This window comes from Anopheles coluzzii, chromosome 2 (assembly GCF_943734685.1).
Source record: "Anopheles coluzzii chromosome 2, AcolN3, whole genome shotgun sequence".
Lineage (NCBI taxonomy): Eukaryota > Metazoa > Arthropoda > Insecta > Diptera > Culicidae > Anopheles > Anopheles coluzzii.
Window position 1 is genome coordinate 59,006,849 of NC_064670.1, and position 18,851 is coordinate 59,025,699.

The 18,851-nt window shown below is 41.1% G+C and overlaps 1 protein-coding gene across 2 annotated transcripts in view; it reads right to left on the bottom strand.

Annotated features, from left to right (window-relative positions):
• The window catches only part of LOC120948058 (cytochrome P450 306a1-like), a 101,458-nt gene that overhangs the window by 63,871 nt on the left and 18,736 nt on the right, over positions 1 to 18,851 (bottom strand). The window contains exon 1 of one of the 2 annotated variants that reach the window (XM_049605233.1): positions 6,296 to 6,532. The exons of the other annotated variant lie outside the window; for it this stretch is intronic. Within the exon in view, the coding sequence (XP_049461190.1) occupies positions 6,296 to 6,442 (147 nt within the window). The 5' untranslated portion in view covers positions 6,443 to 6,532. Of the gene's footprint in view, positions 1 to 6,295; positions 6,533 to 18,851 lie in introns of those variants that run through there. 2 annotated transcript variants of the gene reach the window in all.

Below are 18,851 nucleotides of genomic sequence, written 5' to 3' on the forward strand. Positions count from 1 at the left end.
TGTGTGAGGAGTAGCAGTAGCAATCGGGAAGTCGAAGCGAACAGTCAATAAACGAATTTCATGAACCTATTCTAACCCTTTCTACATCGGGGCTCGTCCGGGAAGGATTCAATAGAAGAATTCAAAGTTCTGGTTTCGTCAGCCGCTCACGCATACCAATGTGTTTGCTACACCCCCTTTTTCGGATTGCTAATAGAAATGATGAGGCTGTTCACATTTGCTTTATGCACACATTCGCAAGCTGTTTATTGAATAATATCTCTCTCTCTTCCCACATATGTTTTGCCATACTCTCGCTGTGTAGACGGCAGAACGCTTTCCCCCTTCCAAATTTACCGTTCTTACTCCTCTCGTTCTTCCTTCCTCCTAGCGCGCACGGGATCCTAGCAGCACTATCCGTGCTGCACGTGTTCAGCTGGCTTCAGTTTAATGATGACGTCATGACCAGGCGCTGCGCGTGTTGAACAGGCTTCTGTTAAGTAATGACGTCCTCACCGGGGGCTGAATGAAGCAATAATGAATGAATGTAGTATGTATTACTATGGAGAGTTTAGCGCATAGGATTTGATCAAAACTTACACTCTTAAAAAAATTTGCCGAATCTCGGTTAATTTTTGCCGACATCTGCACAACTGAGATCTCGGCAAAGATCTCGGTAAAATTTCTGTTGCCGACATCTCGGTTAGGGCGGTGGCAACGCTCATCGGATGCGATTTTATCGGACGAGATTTGTATGGGATTTGACAGATAACGTCGGACGTGCGAGTTCGTCGTCCGACGTTATCTGTCAAATCCTATACAAAAATTTGACAGGGCGTCCGATAAAATCGCATGCGAAAAAGCGTTGCCACCGCCCTTAATGTCATTTTGTTTTGACGTTTACGTTTAACCGAGATTTTCGGTTAGAACAAATCGAGATCTCGGCTAAATATAAAAACATTTTATTTTTATTTTAGTGATTTTATTTGCGTATCAAATGGGTTTTTTTGATGTGATGGAAAGCGTTGGGCAGGCGCCGATTCAACCGCCGGATGGGGCACAGCGTTTGGATGTGGTACCGGTACAGGAAAATGAGCCGGACAAGGAGCGGGCACTGGTACAGGCACGGTTCTGTAAAGCGGGCAGAGTGAAACAAGTCTGAGTAAACCCTTTTTAGATTTCATGTGATCGAGTGTTGATACTTACCTCGTGTAGGTGACCGGAAATGAATCCTGGAAGTATGAACGGTCTGGCAAAGGTTGAACCAACCGGATTAGCTTCCTCATCTGATCCTTGAATAGGGACTGCTCCGAGCGACGCTCTGAAGAGCACCGGTTGCGTGCGCTGATGGAGTTTCCAACCCCGCTCCATACCTGAGCTCGATCGCACGCTACTGATTCTCGTTTTTTTCACGCTGAGAGACTCATTTTCACTTTTTTTTACATTTTTTATTTTACATCACAACATCACTCCGACAGGTTTTCGTTTCATTAGCACGAGATTAACAGAATGGCGAATGACAGATAGAATACCGAGCCTCGGCTAATGCAAGTAGTAAAGCTGAAATCTCGGTTATTTTGACGGATTATCTCGGTGACAGCAGTGTTAACGTATGTGCTCGGCATATTGTGTTGCCGAGTTTCGGTTCAAATATTTATTTAACTGATATTTCAGTTTTAAATGGTACTGATTTTCGGCTACTGGGTTGTTTCAACTGACATATCAGCAAGAATCGAAAGAGACGACGGATTTCGGCAGTTTTTTTAACCGAGGTCGTGAAATATTTTTAAGTGTGTACCTTAATATTTTAAAACTGGAAAACGTTTTCTTTCCGTCGCTCACTTTGAAGATTGTTGACGAGGCTAGTAGGTATTCGTTGATAAATAGCGCACACACCTGTAACTTTTTAGTACTCGGTCCAGCGATATCCGCTGGTAAATGCATGTGTGTATGACGAACGAAAGACTGCAAACCCCGCTTCCCCCGTATTTAATCCATAATTTTTCGTCACACGCACACACCTCTACACGGGTGGCGGTTTGCTACTTGGGATAACAGGTTTTGTGCCAATTATCTGATGACGTCTTTGTGCGATACGTGTATGAACGTCATCACACAATGACGTCGTGTATCAGAGGCGCTCTCGTGTATGTGTTGGTGCGTATGAGAGGAGTGCATTTGACGGTGCGCTCGTAGTAGCACAAAAGAACGCAGGTGGCGTGATTGTAAAAAAAAACGTTGCAAAAAGACGGCGCGCGTGTTGAGCAAATAAGTTCGGTGTGCGTGAAGTAAAGGTGTAGTGTGAAGTAAGCGAAATGGCGGAAGAAAGAGTGTTGAACCTGATACAAGACTATACGCGCACGGAACTCATGCGGTTATGTGAGTTGAAAAGTCTACCTGCAACGGGAACAAAGGAAGAGATGGCGATACAATTGATGGAATATGATCAGCAAACATCAAAAAGTGGATCGGCTGACATAGAGCAATTTCATGATGTCGATTCAGAATCAGTTCAAGATTCGGGACAGGCATCAGGTGTACATGAAATGGATTCGGCGGTAAAAACGTTAGTAGTAGTAGTTTATTTGAATTCGAAGCATTAAATTTAATTATGTTTTACAAGTTTTCCTTGCGATAATGGGTTCGACTCTTAAGCTTTCCTCATTAATGTTTTCTGTGTAGCAATTGCTGGATTTTTCGATTTTGTTCTGATGTTGAGTAGTAACGTGGGAAAAATTTACAAAAAAAACCCACAAATTTTGTTTTAGAAACTATCCTATCTAAATATGCTAACTAAACTAACTAACCTAGTTAAGCAAACTACACTAACTAACTTTACATTATATATTACAAACAAGACCATAACCTATAACTAAGCCTAAAATTTAGCTAAATTATATGCTAAGCTACCAATTGATTTAATATGGGAATTTCGCTCGATTCACAACTATCGTGATATTTTCTATAGATTCTTTCAACGTATTCTTTAATTGTAGCCATATTTGTAATCCTATGAAGCTCTCTTGTGTTAAACCATGGATGGACATTAATAATCATTTTAAGGATTTTGTTTTGCTTAATTTGTAACTTTTTATAATGAGACTGAGCAATTCCCTTCCAGGCTGGTGCAGCATATGTCATTACTGGCCGAAAAAATGCCTTATAAATAAGTAATTTGTTTTTTAAATTCAATTTAGATTTCCGGTTTAGGAAGGGGTACATAGTTTTAACCATTTTGTCTAATTTTATAAGGGTATTCTCAGTTTGTGTCTTGAATGTAACACGTTGTTCAAAGTGCATACCAAGGTATTTTATTCTCCTTTTCCATGGTATGTTTTCTTGTCTCATCACTAGATCTCTTTGGGGAAGTCTTCTCATACACGTATTCCTTGTAAAAAAGATTGCTTCTGACTTGGTACTATTGGTTTTGAGCTTCCAGTTTATACAATATTTAGCATACGCCTCTAGTGCGATGTTTAAGCGTCTAATGATTGTTTTAGGATTTTTCGCTGAGGACGAGATAGCGAAATCATCAGCATAAAGGAAATTAGAACAATATCTTGTGTTTGGTATATCTGCTATGTAAATATTGAATAACAGAGGAGACAGCACGCTTCCTTGTGGTACACCAGCTACATTATGGTATGGTTTCGATTTGGATTTTCCAATGTGTACAGAGTTTTTCCGGTTATTCAAAAATGATCTTACTATGTTTGTTATGTAAGGAGGAAAATTAAACTTATTAAGTTTGAAAAGTAGTCCCTGGTGCCATATCGAATCAAAAGTCTTTTCATTGTCTAAAAGCACTAAACCAGTAGATTTTTTTATTTCCCTATTTTCAAAAATGCTATTTTTTAATCGATGGATCTGATGTGTTGTACTTCTAGCAGGCTGAAACCCAAATTGAGATTCAGGTATAATATTATTGTTATCGACATGTTTGCGAATTCTGATAGCAATCAGTTTTTCCAAAAGTTTTCCCAAACAACTTAGAAGACTGATTGGTCTGTAACTTTCAGGATTCGTATGGTCTTTACCAGATTTAGGAATAGCAATTATTTTAGCAATTTTCCATTCAGAAGGAAAATATCCTAGTTGTAGACATGCGTTAAAAATAAGAACTAGATAGACTATGGCTTTTCTCGGGAGATGCTTAATGGTTTTGTTGTTGACTCTATCACAACCAGTTGATTTTTTATTTATTGAGTTTTTAATTAATCTCGTAAGCTCGCTTGGTTTAATAAGTTCAGATGAATGTGGTTGTTTTCTCATATTGGAAGTCAAATATTTTTCATTTTTGTTAACTATCCTACTTTCAATGGGACTAACATTATGATGTGTTATATTATGCGCATTTTGAAAATGATTTTTAAGAGCTTCACATTTTTCTTTAGTCGTAAGTAAATAGTGGTTGTGGTTTTTGAGTATAGGAATATTTCTTTGTTGGTTTTTTATAGTGCCTAAGAGCTTCCAGAAGCGATTCGTGTTATTATGACGGGGATTTATACTTTCTAGAGTATTAGCCCATGCCTTATTCCGTTCCAGGGTTATTAAGTATTCAATTTTCCGTTTAAGAAAATAATAATTGTTTTGGTATGAAGGATCTAATCTGTGTCTTTGCCATTTTTTTCTAAATTTATTTCTAAGTTTTATCAAGGTTTTTATACGATCAGGTAGTATAATGTTAAATTTACCTGGAATCACTGTTGGTATGGCTCTGTCATGTGCTCTGTTTATGTTTGAAGTAAATTTTTTAATCATTTCATCGATTTGAGACACATTATGAATATTACATAAATGCGTTGAGGTTAAGTCAATAGATTGATTAACAAGGGATTTAAAATTGTTCCAATCTGCCTTGCTATAGTCAGGGATTTTATACTCAGGGATTATATTTGCTCTAGAATTGTAAATTGTAAAGGAAACGTTTTGACGTTTGACGTTTAACGTAAAAGTCGCTTTCGCATATCGCTCAGTATCTTTTCTTGAAAATCGCGCTGTTTATCTCACTATTTTTCGGTTTCTGTATAATCACAGTATTTTAGAACACCGTTCGTATTTCGTGCAATAGTGCGTTTATCTCTGTGACCCAAAAACTCGCGCATATTTCGCATTTCGGATCGCGTCTGAGTTCACGCGTCCTGACCGCCATCGCTCTTGTTGCTGCAACGACAACCTGCACCGTTTCCCGTAGAATGGCCCGTATTTGCAACGCCTGCACTATGGAAATTGCGGAGGCATCTATCAGCTGCTGCCTGTGCGACTCCCCATTTCATCAGCGCTGCACTTCGGTTCCCGCTGATCTGTTCCTGCGCATTTCGGAATATAAACAATTACACTGGTGCTGTATTGGCTGCAACAACGTCTTCATGAATCCGCGCACCAAGTTCGTAAAAGACGCAGCCATGCAATCTGGGTTCCAGGCGGCAATAACGACAGTAGCCGAAAGCATCAAGACCGTTATGGAGCCATTGACTAACGAAATTAAAACTGGGTTTGCACGGATGAGCCAACTTGACCTAAAAACTCCACGTAGCAGTCACCCTCCCGCAAAAATTCGTCGCATAAATCCATCCAAACGTTTGTTTTCCGATGTCATTAAGGACAATCACGCATTGTTTACATTCGGTGCTACGAGCAATCAAAGAAATAGCCAAAACAACAATACGAAGCGAACTGACGATGTTCAACGCAAAACTCATGCACCACCTGTGATAACTGGCACAAAAAAGGATATAGCAGCATTTCCAATCAAAATAGTACCCGCTCATTCCGCGGTGCAAAAATGCGCGTTGTATATTTCCCGGCTCTCTCCCGATACAACCAGTGACCAAATTGTACAAATGGTCAAACAAGCTTTATCCATTGACGATGCTACAGCATACTGTCTTATTCGCCAGGGTACAAATACGGCTACACTCTCATTCCTGTCGTTTAAAGTGTTAGTGCCTTTATCACTACGTGACAAGGCTCTTTCCCCTGACACCTGGCCTCTTGGCCTATCAGTACGTGAATTCATTGACTACCGAACTCAACAGCCGAGTGCAAATTTTCGTATACAACCGCCAATGGGTCTCTCCACCCCTACAACTTTGCCTACGGTGCTAAATATTCGGTCACCGCCACTGCTGGATCACACAATTTTATCGGCACACACTCCACGCACATCACCAACACCGCAAACCCACTAATATTCACCGGTATTCAGTCCACGCACATCGCGCACACTTACAATCACACAAATCATCCTGACACGTCTCAAGAAACGAAGAACACCGGCGCTGAAACAACGTTAGTAAATAATAATTGCACTTACCAGACGATTGTTTTTCCTACAACAAACAATATTTTTTCGACTGAGGCAGTGCTTGACGAAAGGCGCACGCAACTTAATGATCGTGAAACCAAAACAAACCATCGCCAAAGAACGGACACTACACTCACACAATCGCACGGCTATCATGTCAATCCTACAGGGGTCGCCTGCCGTAATAATACTGACGAATTATTGTTCCTGTACCAAAACGTTAGAGGATTGAAATCTAAATGCAATCAAGTATTTGACTATGTTTCTACAACCCACTATGACGTTATTATCCTGACTGAAACATGGTTGGATTCAACGATTGATTCCTCGGAATTGTTCCCGGATAATTATACAGTGTATAGAACAGACCGCAGCAGCAAAAATAGTAAAAAATCAATCGGTGGCGGGGTTCTCATTGCCGTTGCTTCACACCTACGTACAATACTTTGTCCTACACAGGATACCGTTGAGCAACTCTGGGTAAGAGTTTATGGTAATAAACGTACTTTTATCACGGGTGTAGTGTACATTCCTCCAGATTTAGTAAACAACACTACTACCATGCAAACTATCTGCTCCACCATAGATAATATTGCTTGTGCAACCACCGATACGTTTCTCCTATTCGGGGACTTTAACTTCCCCAATCTTTCCTGGAACACCGATGATTCTAACGTTCCTGCACTGCGAATCAATTATGAGAATTCACGAATTACGGACAACTGCCGCTCTTTGCTTGACTGCATCTATAGTAATGGACTTTCTCAGATCAACTTTATACCTAATGCATCGAATAACATTCTCGATCTCATAATTGTCCCTGACGAGATCCTACATTATTGTGCCCCACCGGTGGTGTCTCCTTTCCCTATGGTTGCCGTTGATGTTCATCATCCTCCTGTTGAACTACACTTAACTGGTGCTGGCAATACAGCTCGTTCCTGGCGTTCTACCTCACCAAACCGTGAGTCCGGCACACGTAACTACAGGCGAACTAACTTTATCCGTCTAGCTGAACTGCTTCAATCTACTGACTGGTCTTTCCTGGAAGGTAATCCGGATGTTAACTCAGCATTGGAACTATTTAACACAACACTACTGGCGCTTATATCTGATTGCTGTCCTCTAATGCCACCGCGTCGCAGTCCACCATGGTCTGATGCACGTTTACGCCGTCTAAAGCAAAACAAAGCGTCATGCTTTCGCTTTTACAGTACAAATGGTACACAACACTCCAAGTTAAGGTTCATTGCTGCCCATAATGTATATAGAAGCTATAACAGACAACTTCATACTAATTATCTCATTCGAGTGAAATTATCGCTCATCAGACACCCAACACGATTCTGGAGGTATGTTGAATCAAAACGCGGTAACAGCTCGCTCCCCGATGTTCTCACATATAACAACGTCTCCACAAGCAGTAAGGAAGGCATGTGCAACTTATTTGCTGATCGTTTCAAGGACTGCTTTACTACGGATGATGCAAGCTTATCATTAGAAGCAGCTTTAAATAATGTGCCCCGTGATGTTGTTGACATTGATGTACGCGATATTATTATCTCGGTAGATACTGTACTACGTGCTCTGCAGCAGGTCAAAACCTCATACAACCCTGGACCCGATGGTATTCCTACGGAAATCCTTGCCAAATGCCGCGAATTTTTAGCAGAGCCTCTGTCTCAAATCTACCAACTCTCCTTTGCACAAAGTACTGTACCCACGGCCTGGAAATCCTCTGTGATGTTTCCGGTGTACAAAAAAGGAGATAAAAACTCTGCTGAGAACTACCGCGGTATAACCACCTTGCCTTCTTGTGCCAAGGTGTTTGAGATCGTCATACAAAACTCGCTAATGTATCACTGTCGTTCTTATATTTCTACACGCCAGCATGGTTTCTTTCCTCGACGCAGTGTTACCACAAACCTGGTGGAATTCGTCTCCAACTGCCACGCAGCCTTTACTTCCGGAGCTCAGATGGATGCAGTATACACTGATCTTAAGGCTGCGTTTGATCGTGTGAACCATCGCTTGCTGTTGGCTAAGCTCGCCCGGATCGGTCTCTCTACTCCGCTGGTGAATTGGTTCAGGTCCTATATCTCTGAACGTAGCTACTACGTACAAATCGATGGTGTCTCCTCTAAGGTTTTCGAGAGTTCATCTGGCGTCCCTCAGGGCAGCAACTTGGGACCACTGCTGTTCTCGCTTTTTATTAACGACGTCACACTGGCCATTACGGAAGCAGATTGTCTGCTTTATGCGGATGATGTTAGGCTGTTTCGTATCGTACGGAATACTTCCGACTCTCTTTCACTGCAAAGATCGATTGATGTTTTCTCTGACTGGTGTATCAACAACGACCTGCTAATTTCTGTTGATAAGTGTACGTCAATGTCTTTCTTTAGAATAGCTAGTCCGATAAGGTATATCTATAGCATATCAGGGACACAACTACCGCGGTGCAATACGGTCAGGGATTTAGGAGTCACCCTGGATCGCAAACTAGATTTCCGACAACATTACTGTGATATTTTAGACAAAGCTAACAAAATGCTAGGATTTATTCGTCGACATTCGAGAGAACTTAATGACCCACACTGCCTGTTAACTCTGTATAAGTCCTATGTTCGTTCCATCCTCGAGTTTAGTTCTACAGTTTGGTGTCCGTTCTCTAGTGTTTGGTCCAATAGAATAGAAGCTGTCCAAAAGAGAGTTACTCGTATTGTCCTACACTTCACTCCGTGGCGTAATGTAACCCCTCGCCCATCGTATCATACTCGTTGTTTGTTGTTTGGTCTGGACACACTTGCTAGGAGACGTGATAATGCCCAATGTACGTTTTTGTCCAAACTTATTGTCGGTGAGATAGATTCGCCAGAACTACTGGCTAGAGTCAACATAAATGTCCCTCCTAGAGTGTTCCGTAACTACAGACTATTAAGAACTGACCTTACAAGACGTGCATATAGCGAGAACGACCCAATGACTGCGATGGCCCGTAAATTTAATCAGCGTTACATTTTATTTGACTGGCACCTACCTACTAGATTCTGTTGATCGGTTTTGTCATTGTACACTGCGTTAGTTATTTAAGTTTTAGTTTAAATTCAGTGATAAGGCCGCTTGTTTGGCCAATCACTTATACAATAAACAATACAATACAATACAATACAAATCGGTAGATGATCAGAAGTTAGCGCTGTAATTGTTTTTAACTGAGAAAAAAGGTTAAGGTTATTAGTTAAAGCTAGGTCAAGTATTGATGACTTTCTAGAGGGATCTCTAGGGACGTAAGTTGGTTTATTTGGGTAATAAATAGAAAATTGACCTCTTTGTGATTCCTCAAAAAGGATTTTTCCTGCTTGATTACGAGAAGCACAATTCCACATTTTGTGGCGAGCATTAAGATCACCACAGATGAAAAAATTATCTTTTCTTGACGTTAGTTTTATAATGTCATTTTTGAATGCCTGCATATTAATATTCGAGCCGGGATGATATGCAGTGATAAATGTTAAATTATTTTGCTCCGTGAAAATTTTAACTCCTATTGTTTCAATTATTGAGAGGTTTAAGTGTTTTATCAACTGGTGTTTAATTGTTTTACTAACAAGAACCATCACTCCTCCTTTGGGGCCCGATAATCTATCTAGTCTATAGCTATTGTATCCTGGCATGTTAAACACGTGCACCGGTTTTAGGAACGTTTCCACTAACATCATGATGCTGATGTTGTTTTCATTTAAAAAATGGGACAACTCTGTTTTTTTATTGGCAATGCCGTTGGCATTCCAGTATGAAACTCGTACATTACCTTGGAAATCCATCACGGAAAACAAAACTTGGCAACCACTTGGAAGATTGCTGTTATCTGGTCTTGTTTGCTTCTGCATTGCTCCAGCTTTATGAATACTTCCTGAACAATGGGAATTATTTGTTCTGCGCTAAACAGCTCCTCATGAGCCTTAAATCTTTCACCCTGACCTATGCGCGTTGGTATCGAATTAGATGTGTGTTGCGTAGGTTTGTCTACTCGTGAATTTACTTTCCAACCCGGTATCGGTTTAGGTTGAGGAAGTGTAGGAAAGTCTCCTAAGTTCGGTCGATAGCCTTTCGTAGTGTTTGTAATGCGTTTTGCTACGACGGGACGTTTTGGGCAGTCCATATAACCCGCTGTGTGGTTTCCTTCGCAATTGGCACATTTCAGTTTATGTTCTGGTACTTTACCGTCACTCGACGATATCCCCGCGGTAAGGGGACATACCGATGATGCGTGTTCATCGGCGCATTTATTACATCTTTCTACGCGGTTGCAGTTCATTGCTCCGTGACCGTATAGTTGACACCTTTTGCATTGCATGGGTCCGGCTTTTTTGGAATAATATCCCCACTTTACCACACAGTGGTCTAGAGCGGTGATAGTTCGTAGTAGTTGCATAGACACGCTACCCACACTAAAGTGGATTAGGTATACTGCGTGTTCGTCATAGCGTTTTTGTCTTAGTGCAAGCTTTTTTACACTTTTAGGAACTAGGTTTTCCTCTTTTAACAGGGTTTCTACTTCTTCATCTGGTAGTTCATGTAAATCATAAAGAACGATTTTAGTCGTTTTGTCCTCTTCCAGTTGGTACGTGTGAAAAGGGATATTTGTTTTTTTGAAGTGATTTACTACTGATCTAAAATCACTTGTATTGGTGACCTGAACGATCGTGCCGTTATACGTTGCTTTCGTGTTGTAACGTACTACTCCTGCTGCTATTACGGCTTTGTGTACAAAACCCACTGATGAACTTTTAACCACTATTGGTGGTAGTTTACCGGTATCACTGCTTGGTGTATTTGACGTATTAGTGTTGGTCACTGGCTGAGATCTCTTACTCTGCTGATTAGGTGGCTCTTCTTCGTTGTCGCTAAGCAGAGCGAAACTGTTTTCGGATAGATCCGAACGACTGCGCGTATCGGTTTTGTCTATGTGTAGTTGTCTTGGTGGTGCTTTGGGCTTTCTGCCCCTTCTTCCTCTTGCTCCCATTGCGAGAGAAGAGTATGTGCGTACCTTCGTATACTTTGTGATTTTGTGCGTTTGTACGTATTAGTTTTGTTATTCGGAGCTATCTGGAAGTACGTCTGTGCTTGACCAGAGCCGATTTGCAACTGGGTAAAAACGTTAATGCGTCCTTATTCGTTTAGAGATGTAGAGGAAAGTATTCCTACGTACGGTTCCGATAAGACGATCGATTTATGTGTGTGGATGAATGAATTTGAAGCGGTTGCGCGAATGGCAAAATGGGTCGATGAACAAAAAGTCATCATGTGTCGCAAGAAAATGACCGGCAGTGCGCGGAATTTCTTACTCACGATTGGCAACATAACGTCATTTTCGGCATTGAAAAAAGCACTTTAGGTCGAGTTTGGGAAAAGAGTGCGTCCCACTGATGTTCATCGCCAGCTAGCAACATGTCGACGTGCAAAGGACGAGACGACGCTTGATTTTATCTATAGAATGCAACGCATTGCTAAACAGATAGATTTGGACGAGGAGAGCATATGTGAGTACATCATAGATGGGATTACGGAAGACGAAACGCAGAGAGCTGCTTTATATGAAGTGCGTACGATCAGTGCTTTAAAAGTGAAAATTCAATTCCGAGAGCGTGCTATTCAGAAAGGAGCGACCCGAAAAACATTAAGAGCTTCGCAGAATACCGTCGCCAAACAAAAACGATGAGCACAAAAGTTCGTTTTTATAATTGTAGTGAAACCGGTCATCGTAGTTCTGAGTGTGTGCGTAAGAACAGCGGACCGAAATGTTTCAAGTGTGGTGAGTTTGGACATGTGTCGTCGAAATGCACAATAAAAGATGATTGAGCGACCAACCAACAAAACGTGTTACTGGTGAAAAAGCTTCCAAGTATTTCAGTAAGAATAGCGAGCGAAAAATATAATGTGGCTGTCGACACAGGTAGTGATAATCAGACGTGTCGATCAGACGTGCATAAGCTGATTCCAAACAATCTGCAGAAGTGGAGCCCAACGACACAAAGGCTTTACGGTCTGGGTGGCAAAGTAACAAACACTTCAAGAGAAGCTATTGTCTTTGCAACTGTCGGCGAAGCAGAATATGAGGTAAGATTTGACATTGTTCCTGATGCGGCACTTGAGGTACCGATGTTATTAGGAATGAATTTCCTTAGAAGTGTTGATTTTGTGATTACCAATACGGGCGTAACGGTACAGCGTAAAAAAGTAGATAAAAGCGAGACAAGTGGTACAGGAAATGATGAAAACGTGGAAGAGAATCCATCGTGGATTTTTCAAATTTCATGTGAACGTGATGAGTTGGATGTTCCGTATGAGTGGCGACAAGAGGTAGCGAATATAGTGAACAATTATGTACCCGTCGAAAAAGTGAATTCCAATTGTAAGCTAAATATTGTGGTGCAGGACAATAGTGTTGTTCGGATAAATCCGCGTAGGTTGGCTCCGTTGGAAAGAAAATTGTTCGGGAGAAGATCGAACAATGATTTCGTGACGATATTATTCGACCAGAAAGTGCATTCGCGAGTGCAGTGGTAGTGGTTCCGAAAAAGACGGCCCGCTGCGCAAATTCGAGCAGTTTTCTGCGTAGTTTTTTGCGTAGTTTTGCGTCAAAAAATACGCAAAAAAAATACGCTAAACTTCAGCCAAAACTACGATAGCCGGCGTATTTCTTGCAGTTTTTAGGTTTTAGGCTCGTTAGCGGAACGAGCGCCATCTGCTGAAGGAATGGATGAACTATTTCAGACGGCGGAGCAAAAAAACGGCTGAAAAATTCAAAAAATATTGGCGCCCATTCCTTCCTCCTCTTCCTCTCACTCCCTTTCCCCTCCCTGCCTTGCCTTACTTGCGCTTCAGCCCGTGCCTTTCGCCGTCAGCTGATTGTGTGTATGCGTTGGTATATATGTACATTGCGGTTGTGTATTGTATTTGGTGGGTATAGCATTTATTTATTGTGTGTGACCTTGACGATGCGGGAGAAGCTGGTTCATTTTGGGATTTAAAGTGTTATCGGTGTATTGATGGTTTATTTTATTTCGTGCCGCTGCTGATGAGACCATTCGATGCCCCTGCCAATTGAGGGTGAAGAAGCCTATTTTAAACAAGCGTATGTAGCATATCTGCTACGCAGAACATATTGTAATACACACTATCAATTCCGAGAGCGTGCTATTCAGAAAGGACCGACCCGAAAAACATTCAGAGCTTCGCAGAATACCGTCGCCAAACAAAAACGATGAGCACAAAAGTTCGTTTTTATAATTGTAGTGAAACCGGTCATTGTAGTTCTGAGTGTGTGCGTAAGAACAGCGGACCGAAATGTTTCAAGTGTGGTGAGTTTGGACATGTGTCGTCGAAATGCACAATAAAAGATGATTGAGCGACCAACCAACAAAACGTGTTACTGGTGAAAAAGCTTCCAAGTATTTCAGTAAGAATAGCGAGCGAAAAATATAATGTGGCTGTCGACACATGTAGTGAAGCGACATTGTTACGATCAGACGTGCATAAGCTGATTCCAAACAATCTGCAGAAGTGGAGCCCAACGACACAAAGGCTTTACGGTCTGGGTGGCAAAGTAACAAACACTTCAAGAGAAGCTATTGTCTTTGCAACTGTCGGCGAAGCAGAATATGAGGTAAGATTTGACATTGTTCCTGATGCGGCACTTGAGGTACCGATGTTATTAGGAATGAATTTCCTTAGAAGTGTTGATTTTGTGATTACCAATACGGGCGTAACGGTACAGCGTAAAAAAGTAGATAAAAGCGAGACAAGTGGTACAGGAAATGATGAAAACGTGGAAGAGAATCCATCGTGGATTTTTCAAATTTCATGTGAACGTGATGAGTTGGATGTTCCGTATGAGTGGCGACAAGAGGTAGCGAATATAGTGAACAATTATGTACCCGTCGAAAAAGTGAATTCCAATTGTAAGCTAAATATTGTGGTGCAGGACAATAGTGTTGTTCGGATAAATCCGCGTAGGTTGGCTCCGTTGGAAAGAAAATTGTTCGGGAGAAGATCGAACAATGATTTCGTGACGATATTATTCGACCAGAAAGTGCATTCGCGAGTGCAGTGGTAGTGGTTCCGAAAAAGACGGCCCGCTGCGCAAATTCGAGCAGTTTTCTGCGTAGTTTTTTGCGTAGTTTTGCGTCAAAAAATACGCAAAAAAAATACGCTAAACTTCAGCCAAAACTACGATAGCCGGCGTATTTCTTGCAGTTTTTAGGTGCGGAACGAGCGCCATCTGCTGAAGGAATGGATGAACTATTTCAGACGGCGGAGCAAAAAAACGGCTGAAAAATTCAAAAAATATTGGCGCCCATTCCTTCCTCCTCTTCCTCTCACTCCCTTTCCCCTCCCTGCCTTGCCTTACTTGCGCTTCAGCCCGTGCCTTTCGCCGTCAGCTGATTGTGTGTATGCGTTGGTATATATGTACATTGCGGTTGTGTATTGTATTTGGTGGGTATAGCATTTATTTATTGTGTGTGACCTTGACGATGCGGGAGAAGCTGGTTCATTTTGGGATTTAAAGTGTTATCGGTGTATTGATGGTTTATTTTATTTCGTGCCGCTGCTGATGAGACCATTCGATGCCCCTGCCAATTGAGGGTGAAGAAGCCTATTTTAAACAAGCGTATGTAGCATATCTGCTACGCAGAACATATTGTAATACACACTATCAATTCCGAGAGCGTGCTATTCAGAAAGGACCGACCCGAAAAACATTCAGAGCTTCGCAGAATACCGTCGCCAAACAAAAACGATGAGCACAAAAGTTCGTTTTTATAATTGTAGTGAAACCGGTCATTGTAGTTCTGAGTGTGTGCGTAAGAACAGCGGACCGAAATGTTTCAAGTGTGGTGAGTTTGGACATGTGTCGTCGAAATGCACAATAAAAGATGATTGAGCGACCAACCAACAAAACGTGTTACTGGTGAAAAAGCTTCCAAGTATTTCAGTAAGAATAGCGAGCGAAAAATATAATGTGGCTGTCGACACAGGTAGTGATAATCAGACGTGTCGATCAGACGTGCATAAGCTGATTCCAAACAATCTGCAGAAGTGGAGCCCAACGACACAAAGGCTTTACGGTCTGGGTGGCAAAGTAACAAACACTTCAAGAGAAGCTATTGTCTTTGCAACTGTCGGCGAAGCAGAATATGAGGTAAGATTTGACATTGTTCCTGATGCGGCACTTGAGGTACCGATGTTATTAGGAATGAATTTCCTTAGAAGTGTTGATTTTGTGATTACCAATACGGGCGTAACGGTACAGCGTAAAAAAGTAGATAAAAGCGAGACAAGTGGTACAGGAAATGATGAAAACGTGGAAGAGAATCCATCGTGGATTTTTCAAATTTCATGTGAACGTGATGAGTTGGATGTTCCGTATGAGTGGCGACAAGAGGTAGCGAATATAGTGAACAATTATGTACCCGTCGAAAAAGTGAATTCCAATTGTAAGCTAAATATTGTGGTGCAGGACAATAGTGTTGTTCGGATAAATCCGCGTAGGTTGGCTCCGTTGGAAAGAAAATTGTTCGGGAGAAGATCGAACAATGGTTTCGTGACGATATTATTCGACCAGAAAGTGCATTCGCGAGTGCAGTGGTAGTGGTTCCGAAAAAGACGGCCCGCTGCGCAAATTCGAGCAGTTTTCTGCGTAGTTTTTTGCGTAGTTTTGCGTCAAAAAATACGCAAAAAAATACGCTAAACTTCAGCCAAAACTACGATAGCCGGCGTATTTCTTGCAGTTTTTAGGTGCGGAACGAGCGCCATCTGCTGAAGGAATGGATGAACTATTTCAGACGGCGGAGCAAAAAAACGGCTGAAAAATTCAAAAAATATTGGCGCCCATTCCTTCCTCCTCTTCCTCTCACTCCCTTTCCCCTCCCTGCCTTGCCTTACTTGCGCTTCAGCCCGTGCTTTTCGCCGTCAGCTGATTGTGTGTATGCGTTGGTATATATGTACATTGCGGTTGTGTATTGTATTTGGTGGGTATAGCATTTATTTATTGTGTGTGACCTTGACGATGCGGGAGAAGCTGGTTCATTTTGGGATTTAAAGTGTTATCGGTGTATTGATGGTTTATTTTATTTCGTGCCGCTGCTGATGAGACCATTCGATGCCCCTGCCAATTGAAGGTGAAGAAGCCTATTTTAAACAAGCGTATGTAGCATATCTGCTACGCAGAACATATTGTAATACACACTATCAGCCATAGACACATAGTAACACACTTTGGAAAGCCAAGTCACACCATTGTAACACATTCATTATAACACATTCAGTAAATCAGATCATACCATACACACCCGGAAGAGCTCAGGCCACACCGTTCATATAAAAACAATTGTGACACACTTAACAGAACCAACCGAAACGTACAACATAAGCAGGAACAGTTTATGCTTTATAACCCAAAGCAGGAACAGTAGAAGCATTAAACCCAAAACAGGAACTTAGTGACAAGAACCATCGTTCTTGTCAACAAAAGACAAACGTAACAATAACTTTCCAACATACAATCCGGAACCAAATGTGAGAAACCCTTAACTTCATTTGAGTATAAATAAAACCAACTCCGGTCATGGCAGGTCAGATTCGTTCGGACTGTCAGGATAGGACTATGCCCATCCTACATCTATCGATTTCTCATTTAAAGAGTTTAGTTATGTCCCCCTGCCCAAGGTAAGGCCTCTAAACGTTTCCAGTAAGGGAAACCTCCTAAAGGTTTCTATGATCGCCTGGACGATCAAGTGCCGAAAGTCCGCTTCGAAACAGAGTCCACCTCAGTTCTGCTTAATTCGGCAAACGATGACGAAGGCCACCCTGGCCAACGCGAGTTAAAAGCTACCACATGGCGACCGTGACCTTAATCTGCAATCGACGGGCAGAAGTATAAACAAATTATTTGTGATACGTACAACGGTAACGTACAGCAGTGTCGTGCTAACGCATCAAATAGTGTAAAAAAAAGTGCGTTTTTGACCATAACCGGTATACGACGGAAAAAAGTGTCAAATGTGCAAATTTGTATTGAACAACGCAGCTGGCACAAGTGACCCATATAAAAAAGAAACAATAGCTATGAATGAGCGACCAAAAGCAAGTACAGTGTGGTGTACAAAATGATAACTCAGCGAAAATATAAGTGATGAACCGTTTGAAGGGCGAAAAAAAAAGTCTGATGTACAGCAATTATGCAAAAAAAAAGTGTTGTGACAACCTTCCTCAACGTGCAAAAATGCAACAACATTATAAATAAACCGTTAAGTGATCAGTTTGCAAAATAGAACAATCTTGAAGTGATTAATAACGCAACGAACCCAAACCAACGTAAGCGGAAATAACGATGTCACCATCATTGTGTGATTGAATGGAACAACTGTTCCCAACGTGGAAGACGAAAATACAAGACGAGCCCATTACCCAATCTGGATTGGCAGGCAAGAATGGACAAGTGTCCCAACCCCGACAAGACATCGAGCGACAACAGATCGACGACAACATCGTAGAACTTCACATCAATCTCCGAGAATGAACCAAGCAACGAGTTTACGCATCAAGCACCGAAAGACGATACAGTGTGGCATCATCAGCAGCTGCAACAACTAATACATGCTATGTATTTAAACAAGGTACCGTAAATATGAATTTTATCGACAAAAAAAAAAAAACAGACAAGGATCGTATCCCTTCGCTTAATAGAAATAAGCAACATGAATCTCCAAATCAGATATACAAAATAATTATGTTGCGTCCATGCTATTCAACCACATTACTATAAATCGCTAAAATGGCAAATTCAAAGCTAAAGGAAAATGTGTATAAACCAAACTTTAGAGTTTGCGTTGTTTCAAATATTCCACGATACAAGCAATATTAATAGTACGACTATTAATAGTAGTAGTCATTGCAAATATTACAAAACAGTATCTGTATTATTAGAACAGGAATGAAATATGAATAAAATACCATTCTATTTATAAATTGAATTCAACTTTGACAAAAAAAAAATTTGTATTTGAAGGCAAAATGGCGTTCAATCTGGCAAACATTGGTTTCTCCATACTAACAAGTATGAAAACATTCCACGGTAGAGAATCAGAATTGATTCAATTTCTTGACATAATCAATGCTGTAAAGAGCATGATACCAGTAGATTATACTCAAATAGCTATCAATCTCTTACTTGCAAAGCTAGGGACAGAACCAAGAGAACTTTTCAATAAAATCCCTAACTCTTTTGACGAAATAGTTATTACCATCAAAGGAAAATATACCGTCTCAGTCACCAAAGCTCACAAAAGATTTTGGGACTTAAAAAAGGATACATTTCAAAATTTCAACACTTTCGCCGAAAATCTACATAAATTGGCAAACCAATTACAAGCAGCATACATCCAAGAAAATATGACGCTCAACAGTGCAAAGGGGCTAACAAAGCAAAATGTCATATTTAAACTGAAGGAAACAGGTATCAGCCGAGAAAGCCAACTTATTTTGGATATAAAAGAGT